This window comes from Castanea sativa, chromosome 11 (assembly GCF_040712315.1).
Source record: "Castanea sativa cultivar Marrone di Chiusa Pesio chromosome 11, ASM4071231v1".
NCBI lineage: Eukaryota > Viridiplantae > Streptophyta > Magnoliopsida > Fagales > Fagaceae > Castanea > Castanea sativa.
In genome coordinates, this window is record NC_134023.1 from 9,575,375 (window position 1) to 9,586,230 (window position 10,856).

The following is a 10,856-nucleotide window of genomic DNA, read 5'->3' on the forward strand; positions in this document are numbered from 1 at the left end:
TTGGATGATTTTGCTTCGAATGTTGTTTGTATTCGAGGTTGAAGTTCTTGAATTTCTTGGAGGCTTTGAGGTTTGATCCTGGCAGAGCTTCTGGATTTCTGAACTCAAGATATCTTCTTCCTTCTCTCTGTTCTGTCTCTGTCTCCGTCTGTGTGTTTTCCTAAATGTCTTAGGAAGGCTTCTATTTATAGGAGTTTAGGGGTAGGTGAGCGACACGTGGCAGAGTTTGATTGGTGACACTTGTCACAGCTTGATTGGTCCGCTTATGTCATCGCTTACACGTGCTGAGTGCTTGTGTCACTGCTTACACGTGCGAGGCTGCCTGTGTCATCGCTTGCACGTGCTGAGTGCTTGTGTTATTGCTTACACCTGCTGATGCAGTTTCATGCCTTTATTTCAATGACACTTGGCAAATTTCTATTGGTTTCTGAATAGCGATGGCAAAACCTAGCAGCAGTACGTGGCGCTTTGTAATTGGTTGTATTTTGTGGACTTTGGTAGTATGATGTGTCAGCTTGTGATAGGTCGGAAATTTTCCCTCTCTACAAATGCCCCCTCGAGACTCGTTCATGCACACAGTTTTTTTTTTAGAGTGTGGTGAATGAATGAGTCTTGAAAGAAAGTGGATTCCTTTTTATACTTGACTCTTCTAGTGAAATAGCTGAAGGTGGTGGAGCTTTTAGCAGGATGAAGTAATTGCAGAAGAGTAGACCCACCCACATGAAAGGTTTTGATGAGACTGAGAAGGGGTCTGCCCGTATTTGAATGTACTCGTGTGACCGAGCTTTCTGAGCAAAGGTTAAGTCAAAGTAATTTCAGAAGAGTATTCAATGGTACTTGGAGTGGGTTGGTGGGGCTGAAAGTTATTTGCAAGAAGTTGGATGTACTTGCAAGATTGAAACATTTCGGTAGATGTTAAGCTGAGGTAATTTCAGAAGAGTATTTTGGATTGTTGGTGGCGATCACAGGGTGTTGAAGATGGAGAAGAGGTGAGAATGTTGGCATACAGCATGCAGAGCTCTGGAGCTAGCCTCTTATTTTTAAGGATTTCTGGTGAAGTTATAGCTGAAGGGTATACTTCGGATTACAGAGAGAACATGTGGGAGTGTGGTCGAATGTGCTTGCGTTATCGCATCACTCTGGTTAAGTTGAGGTAATTTCAGAAGAGTATTTTGGGCATGTTGTTGTTGATGGTGAAAGAAGATGGTGATGAAGCGAAGTGAATGGGTGAGACATACGACACCATGGCCCTGACCCTGCATGTTGGGGACTCTCTGGAGTAGATGTCTCTGGGACGTACACCTTCGGATGTGGGACTGGCTGCATGCTGAATGATGTCCGACGGCAAGTCATTGAATGTGCCTGTGTGACTGGACCATACTGACGGACATTAAGTTGAAGTAATTTCAGAAGTATATTTTCTGAAATTCTTCAAGCTGATCTTAAGTTGGAGTAATTCCAGAAAGTGTGTTTTGTGGTACCAGCAATGATGACCTTTGGACCCCATGATGGCGGAAACATGGGATGAGGCTTTGGTAACCCTTCACCTACGCCAAAGGCTAATTTCTGATGAGCTGGTACTCTGGAGGTCATCACAAGCGTTGGATGGGAGACAATTTGTAGGATACCCCAACACTTCTTACCATCTTCACTTGATGCAACTTTATTGGGAAAGCATAACAAATGAAAGATGGAACTAACTTGTGATCCTGGTTTTAGAAACCAGCCCAGCTGCTGTTTGTTCCGAACCACCGCTTCTATTGGGAGACCAAACAGTTGAAGAGAGACTACGGAAGCCCTGGTCTTAGGAACGGGTGTCTCTGCTGGACTTGGATTTCCTGGTGAACCAAATCCAAGAAAGCATGGAACAACGATGCCGACCTTGTTATGAATAACTCTATGAACAAACGTGGTCATTATGTGAGGAAACAAAATTTGTTTGAATCCTAAAACAATGATGTTGTGAGAAGGGTTGCTACTGAACCATGAAGGGGTTGATTTCAAACTGATCATGAAGTGATCTTGGTTGCTCGGTATTGAGAATGACGAGACCATAGTGAGAACTGGCTGTGAGAAGGAGGATTTGAAAATTTGAAAGAAGCAAATTTTCATTTCATAACTCAGTGTATGTGTTTTTTTTTCTTGATGGACTTAGCGAATCCGGCCCTTCTATTTATAGCGAAGAGATGAAGAATGGTAGCTGGGTAGTTAAGAATGGCGGATGAGACTTCTCGGTCGGAACGGTGGATGAGAATGGTAGACGCCGAATGGGAACGGTGGATGAGAATGGTGGGCGCCGAATGGGAACGTTAGGTTGGAGACTGGTAGGCACCGACGAAAATAATAGGTTGAAGCAGTGACCCAATGTAATTTCAATTCTGAGACATACTTGTGAGAGTTCGTCTGTTTTTGAAAGGGGAGCCTTGATCAAGTCTGGAGGATAATTTTGAGGGAATCCGGACCAAATGGATGGATCTCAAATTATGATCTTGAGAGCTTAAATTTTGGATACTGCTAGTACTTTGGAGAAGCGGATGTAGTCTCTAAGTCCAAAACAAATACCTAGATTTCAAAATTAAAATCTTTGCGAAAACTTGATAGGACAAGTTTTGCTTGAACATCTTGATTTTCGGTCAGAGTTTACATCAAAGCCAATAGCTGTAGAATCACACTATTTGAGCAATTTTTGGATTCTCAAATGAATAAATAGAACCAAAAATTGGAAAGCACACGAAAAATTGAGCAAGACAGGTCAATCTTAAAAATTTTGACTTTTGGTCAAAATTTGTGCAAAAGTCAAATTTTTTAGAAATTGGACTGTTGTGCAATTTTCCAATCTCGGTTGAAGAAACAGGCCCCAAAAATGGAAAGTACGTGAAAAATTGAGTGGGACAGGTCCATTTTGAAAATTTTGACTTTTTTTGGTCAAAGTCTTAATTTGTCAAATTTTTTTTTTTTTTTTTTTTTTTTTTTTTTTTTTTTTTTTTCAGGCGGTCCGGATCCGGGTCGGATTTTCCGGGTTGAACCGGGTCTAAGCGAGTCGAATCGGGCCAGGAGGATGACGTCATCCGTGACGTCATCGATGAGGAGCGCGCGTCACGCGTGGCGCGTGCGAGCGCGTGAGATGAAGCCGGCGCGTGGCTGAGCGTGAATTTATCCAGAGGCGCGTGGAAGCGCGTGCAACTGACGCTGGACTTGCCGGACTTTCTGGCGGCGCGTGGCGGCGCGTGCGTCATTTTTTGGACTTGAGATTTTTGGGTTTTGTCGATCTGGGGCCGCTGGATCGAATGGTAATGCTGCTTTCCTGAAATTAAGTCTGGGTTTGTATAAATATGGAGGTGTAGGCTGCGACCCCTTTGTAGCTTGTGGAGGCGCGTGGATGCGCGTGGCTTGGTATCTGGGCCTGAAACTTTCAGGTTTGGCGGATCGAAGATTGTAGAAGACTCCTGTGGTGTCAGATTTGTGAAATAAGGTCTGAATTTTCACAAATTTGGACGAGAAAGTCGTGGGTCTTTGTTGGACTTATAGCTTTCTTTTTCTCTGGTCTAATTTTGTGGTGGCCGCTGAATGTTGATTCTTTGGGTCATCTTTGTCAGAGAACTTTGAAAATTTGGAAGAGAAGCAGCATTGTTGGACTCCTCCTCTTTTTTTTTGTCTGTTTATCCCAGAAATTTTTTCTATATAAAGCCATACGGGCATACATACATTTATTCAAAGTGTAATCTTCTGAATAAAAGTGTAGAGATCTTTTTTTTTTTTTTTTTTTTTTTAGGGAATCATGATGCTTTATTTCAAGGATGCAAGAACCAGCCTTCAGTCTTCTTCTCCAGCTTTTAAGATTTTTTTTTTTTTTTTTTTTTTTAGCCATGCAATGAGATTTTCTTCTGACTTTGCTTTTTTTGTTGTTGCTTGTTTTTGTTTTGCAGCTCAGTTTCCTTGATCTTTGGGTTTTGATATCAAACTTCACGTTGACGTTCTCATAGAAGTGTTCGCCTTCATTTGGTGACTTTGTATTTCATTGATAGCAACGTTGCAAGAACGTATGCCTTCATGTTGTTACATTCTTTTCTTGCATCAACAATCTTTTAGTGATATTCGTCTTTGCAACGACGTTTCCATAAGGATATTCAGCTAGACAATAATGCTATCGCCCATAAAGCTACGTCAACACTTCATTTGCACAGAAGTCATGCCAACATTCATCTTTGCCATGAAGCTACGTCAACACTTCATTTGCATCGAAGCTGGGCCAATAGTTCATCTATATTGAAGTCGTGCCGACATCCATTTTTGTCATGCAGTCGTGTCAACACTCCATTTGCACAGAAGCCATGCCAACATTCATTTTTGCCATGAAACTACGTCAACACTTCATTTGCACAGAAGCTATGCCAACATTTATCTTTGCCATGAAGTCGTGTCAACACCCCATTTGTACAGAAGCTATGCCAACATTCATTTTTGCCATGAAGCTACGTCAACACTTCATTTGCACAGAAGCTATGCCAACATTCATCTTTGCCATGAAGCTACGTCAACACTCCATTTGCACAGAAGCTATGCCAACATTCATTTTTGCCATGAAACTACGTCAACACTCCATTTGCACAGAAGCTATGCCAACATTCATCTTTGCCATGAAGCTACGTCAACACTTCATTTGCACAGAAGCTATGCCAACATTCATTTTTGCCATGAAGCTACGTCAACACTTCATTTGCACAGAAGCTATGCCAACATTCATCTTTGCCATGAAATCGTGTCAACACTCCATTTGCACAGAAGCTATACTAATATTGGCCTTTATAATGAAGTTTGAAGTTTCAAGAAGCTCCCATCAAGACTTTGAGGATGCAAAGAGATGCCAATAAAACCTTGAAGATGTGAGAAGAATGCCGCCATGATTTTGACATTGCACGAATATGCCCTTAGAGGAGCGATGATGCAACATCAACTTCAGATGTTGGAGGAAGGTGACATTGTCCAGATTTTAGAGACATGATGTGAAACAACACCACTCAGAAGGGAGATGATGTGGTTCAAATTTCAGAGTTGTGAAGTGACGCATCCTAGAAGAGAGACAATATAGCCTAGACTTGAAAGGTACAAAAAAGATGCCCCCAGGAGATAAATGATGCAAAGTATACTTCAGAGACGTGAGAATATGTCCACAAGAGATGAGCAATGCCATGCAGACTCCATTCCTTGCAACAGAGGTTGAAGATTTTATTTTACTCCACAACCGAGAATCAAGTTATCATTATTTCAAGGAAAGCTACGTAACACCAATTCTTTGCAGCTATCACTTTCTACCACAATGATCTTTGAACATCATATAGTGAGCAATTGATTGATCTTAAGCGACGCCTTGCCAATCAAAGGGTTCTTGAAAGCATGTTGACGACCTTTGGACAAACTCTTCAAGCTAGACTGACAATCCTTCTTCTTTTTATGTGACTGAACTTAGTGAAAAGTACTAAGCTGCCTACGTACCCTGGAGAGGGATCAAGTCATTTACGTAGTTCAACCAATTTTTTGTTTTTTTTTTTATTTTTCTTTTGCTTTGTTTTTGATGATTTTTTTTTCTTTTGTTTTGTTTTTGATGATTTTTTTTTCTTTTGTTTTGTTTTTTTTTTTTTTGTTTTTTTTTTGTTTCTTTTTTTTTTTTTTACAAAAAGGGAGGGCTCACGTGTGTAATCCTTGCCCTACACCCCACGGCATTTCATGGGTACCAATTGTGCAATAGTGGGTATCATCTCTAATCGAACCTGAGACCTTGGCCTCAAGGGTGACATGGACATCCAACCACTACGCCACACTCACAAGTGGTGACATAGAGTGGGATTAATTTCTCCTTATTTGTGCACTTTCAAAGGTAATGGGAAAACATCATGTACCCTTGTAGTGCTGCAGTGGGTAGTTTAAACTCTTACCGAGGAGCAATTCTTGATTTTCAAGCATAGAAGCGTTTGAGGAACTTCCCATTGATGGGGCCGATCCTTACACCCTCTTGGTCAATCAACTTGTAAGCTCCATTAGTGTAGACTTCTTGTACAACATAAGGTCCATCCCATTTCGAGGTGAACTTACCGCCTGTACGATGAGTCATGATGATAGGTCTTCGAACAGCGAGGACTAAGTCACCAACTTGGAATGATCGTGGTTTAACTTTTTTATTGAATGCGCTTGACAAACGAGCTTGATAGCACTCAAGGCGTTGTTGGGCCTCGAGCCTTTTCTCATCCAGTGCCTCCAACTCTTGCAACCTAAGCTTGGCATTTTCCTCTTCAGTTAATCCTTCTTGAATGGCAATCTGTAGTGATGGGATCTGGCGTTCTAAGGGAAGGATAGCTTCTACTCCATAAACGAGAGAATACGGGGTTGCTTGAGTAGGCGTTTGAAATGTTGTTCGATATGCCCATAATGCTTCTCCAATTCTTTCATGCCAGTCTCGCTTAGTTTTGGATACCACTTTCTTTAACAAACTACCAAGAGTTTTGTTAAAGGCTTCGGCTAATCCATTCGCTGGGGCATTGTACATAGAAGAATTGTACTGTTTGAATGCAAATTTCTCGCACAACTCTGTCATCAACCTATTCTGAAACGGTTTGCCATTATCGGTTATGATATATCGAGGGACACCATACCGATAGATCAAGTGAGTTCGGATAAAATTGACCACCGTCTCTTTCTTTACTTCCCTAAGAGGCACAGCTTCTGCCCATTTCGAGAAGTAATCAGTTGCAGCCAAGATGTACAAATGGCCGCCAGATGATTTTGGTAATGGTCCTATTGCGTCAAGCCCCCATGCATCAAAAGGCCAAGAAGCTACAGTTGGGTGTAGAGGTTCTGGTGGTTGATGGATGAAGTTTGCATGATATTGACAAGCTTCGCACTTCTTAGCATACTCCATGGAATCTTGCACCATCGTAGGCCAATAGTAACCCATTCGCTTGATCCTGTAGTGTAACTTAGGACCTGATTGGTGTGCACCACATATTCCAGAATGAGCTTCTTCTAAGGCTTGTTTAGCCTCTTCCTCTCCTAAGCAACGGAGAAACAAACCATCAAATGAACGGCGGAAGAGAGTTTCTTTATAGTAAATAAATCAAGCAGCCCTTCGCCGAACTTCAGTCTTGTGGCGTACATCATCTGGGAGTCTTCCATGTTGAAGGTACTCAATGATTGTTTGTCGCCAATCTTCATTTTCGACAAGGCATACAGAGATGATGTTGGCTTGCTTTTCTTCTTTTTCTTCTTCAATCACAGAAGGCACCACCCACCTTTGGGAAACAGCAACTTTGGCTGTCTCTTCTTGAGATAATGCTAAGGTGGTAGCCAAATTGGCTAAAGCATCGGCCTGTCTATTCTCCTTCCTCAGTATATGCTCCAATGTAATTTCCTCAAAATTTGCGAGCAACTTCTTCGCATATTTGCAATAAGGGACAAGGTTCTCTTTCTTGACATCATACTGCTCCAAGGTTTGGTTGATAATTAATTTGGAATCCCCAAAGACTTCGAGATGCGATATGCCAATTTCAATGGCCATTTGTAGACCAATGATCAATGCTTGATATTCGGCTACATTGTTGGAGCAAAGTTCACTTAATGAGAATGAATATAGAAGTATTTGTCGTTGTGGAGAAACAAACACTACACCTGCCCCCGCTCCTTCTTGACGTGCAGCCCCATCGAAAAACATCATCCATGGTGGCATTACTTCGATGTAAAACACATCCTCGTCTGGGAAATCATCAGAGAACTCTCAATCAGATGGAACTGGGTGATCAGCTAAGAAATCTGCCAATACTTGTCCTTTGATGGCTTTTTGTGGAACATATGTAAGGTCGTATTGTTGCAGCAAGACTGCCCATCGAGCTATGCGACCCGAAACCACTGGCCTGGAGAGGACATATTTAACCGGATCCACTTTTGCTATCAAACGGACCGTATGTGCTTGCATGTAATGTTCCAGTTTGTCTACGGCAAAGAAAAGAGCGAGGCACATCTTTTCAATAGGAGAATAATTTAATTCAGCTCCATTGAGAGTCCGACTCAAATAATAAAGGGCTCTTTCTTTCCCTTCTTTATTTTCTTGTGCCATAAGAGCACCTAGAGACCTTTCTTGTGCCGCGATGTACAACACCAAAGGCTTTCCCTGGATAGGAGCACCTAAAACTGGAGGATTAAGCAAGTATCTTTTGATGCGCGCAAAAGCATTGCTGCAAGCCTCATCCCATTGAAAGTGTGCATCCTTTTTCATTAATTTATTGAAAGGTTGACATCGACCTGCCAAGTTTAAAATGAATCGTCATATGTAAGCTAGTTTTCCTTGCAAGCCTCTAAGTTCTCGCAGGTTCTTAGGCTCTGGCATTTTCTGGATGGCTTCAATTTTGGACTGGTCAATTTCAATACCGCGGTGCCTAACAACGAAACCAAGAAATTTCCCGGATGTTACACCGAAAGCGCATTTGCGAGGGTTCATTTTAAGCTGATACTTTCTTAAGCGGTTGAACACGGATCGCAAATCTACCAGATGGTCTTCCCTCCTTTTTGATTTAACCACCAGATCATCGACATAACACTCCACGTACTTATGAAGTACATTATCAAAGATCTTTTGCATGGCTCGTTGATAAGTAGCACCAGCGTTCTTTAATCCAAAAGGCATCACTTTGTAACAGTAAATACCTTTAGGGGTACGAAAAGCTGTGAACTCTTCATCCTTAGGATTCATTCGAATTTGGTTGTAACCAGAAGAGCCATCCATGAAAGATAAGGCTTCATGACCAGTAGTGGCGTCAACCATGATCTCAGTGATAGGCAACGGAAAATCATCCTTGGGACATGCATTGTTCAGATCACGGAAGTCAACGCACACCCGGATTTGTCCATTCTTCTTTTTGACAGGGACGATATTAGCGATCCACTCTGGATACTGTACTTCACGGATGAAGCCTGCCTCAATTAGCTTATTGACCTCAGTTTCTATTTGAGGGATAAGCTCCGGCCGAAAGCGTCTTTGAGCTTGTTTTACTGGGTGCACGCCTTTCTTTACTGCCAAATGGTGTAAAGCAATACTTGGATTGAGCCCAGGCATTTCTTTGTAAGTCCAAGCAAACACATCTTTATATTCTACCAAGAGCTGGAGGTATCTTTCTTCTTCTGCAGGTGTGAGAAGGGCACTGATGAAAGTTGGTCGAGGTTCTTCAGTAGTTCCTAAATTGATCTCTTTAAGTTCATCAACTGTAGCCTGTACTCCATCTTCCATTGCTAAGGGAGCTTCATCGACCTCATTCTTTGCGGCTTCATCATCTGACAGTATATCTTCTTTTACTGTAATGTGAAACGAGGATGATACTTCTTCATTTTGCTCATTGTGGACGAGTGACTGACTTGTGTGTACAATTGTTCGCCTTTTGACTTTGAGAGCTCCTTCAGTGCTGATATCCAAGATAAAGTTACGCTTCATGCGTGAAGGAATACTACTACGTATCTCATCATTAGTTTTCTCCTCCTTTTGGTCCTCAAAGTTTATTAAACTTTCAGAGCAAGTATCAATGGGCCTTTTTGTTGCCCCCAATCGATTAAAGACTGATCCACACGCAAAAGTGTCCCGACTTTGCGTTAAACAAGCCGTATTCAACCTGTCGAACACTGTAACTCGTGACGATGAAGCCTTAATGCGATCGAATACTAAGATGCGTGATGAAGAGTGATCTTTTCTCTGATTCGGACTTTCATCAACCTCTGCTGTTATGTATTGGGAACTTGAAGCATTGTTTCTTTTATTGATCCATATTTGAGCTGGTGGTTCTGGAGTATAACCTATTTCGGTCTTTGGGATAGGAATTTCATGCCCTTCAAGTCGCATTTTTCCTTGCGTTTTACTAAGGCCGTGCATCTTTTCTCCAGTGGCTTCTGGAATTAGTTTCCCTAGGCCGCTTTGTTTTGAGAAATCATAGCCTGCTTTGGCTAATAGCCTATATGCCTTTGGGTCAAACCATTCTTTCGTCCGCTCACTTGGTAGAATACCATGCTCTGTCGGACTTTGTGAAGACTTCACGAATCCATTTAGTGGCCTTGAGGGCAAAGGATTTGTGGATGAGGTTAAAGGCATTACATGATTTTCTTTCAACATGGCTACATCCTTCATCGTGAGCTTTGTAGGAGGTCTTCGCATATCCATTGTAGATTGAAGGCATTCCGTGAATGGTGATTGTCCGTTTTTGCGGCGTGACAATGGTACATAACGGAGGAATGGAGGGTTATTGGAAGGCGTAGAGCTTTCATCTGCTTTCTCTGAATTGCTAGTAGACTCACTAGACTGGTTATTCCCATGTCGTGGATCTTCCTTTGAGGAAGGAACATCCTTTCTAGTGATGAATTTAACATGCTTCTTTTCACCCTGCTTGCTTTTCATGGACGGGACTTCAACTGGGAGAACTTCATTAGGGATATCATCTTCTACATAAAATTTCGCGTTAGCAAAGTGAGCTTCAGTTTCAGAAAAAGGCTTCAAGTCGGCATCTACTTTCTTTATTCCACCTTGAAGATACTTGAAACATTGATGCAAAGTTGACGGCACTATTCCGTTCCCATGAATCCATGGACGTCCTAACAACATGTTGTAGGTTGTCTTGGCATCAATGACATGGAACAAAATATTACTTGTCAATTCTCCAATAATTAACTCCAAGTGTATCATGCCGATGGCGCGTTGTCCTCCTTGATTAAAACCTTGTATGACCAAGCGACTGTGTGATAATTCCTCCATAGCAAGACCAAGTCGTCTCATTGTCATTTTCGGCAGTATATTAATAGCTGAGCCTCCATCAATGAGAATGCGATCAATT

The 10,856-nt window shown here is 41.9% G+C and overlaps 1 protein-coding gene across 1 annotated transcript; it reads right to left on the reverse strand.

Annotated features, from left to right (window-relative positions):
* Positions 1 to 7,108: 7,108 nt before the first annotated feature.
* LOC142616035 (uncharacterized) lies at positions 7,109 to 7,549 on the reverse strand. Its single transcript, XM_075788928.1, has one exon. The coding sequence runs from the start codon at positions 7,547 to 7,549 to the stop codon at positions 7,109 to 7,111; it is 441 nt and encodes a 146-aa protein (XP_075645043.1).
* Positions 7,550 to 10,856: the final 3,307 nt, after the last annotated feature.

Bases quoted from the DNA above. Each gene is read 5' to 3' on its own strand.
- LOC142616035 (XM_075788928.1), bottom strand. From the start codon at position 7,549: ATGGCCATTGAAATTGGCATATCGCATCTCGAAGTCTTTGGGGATTCC.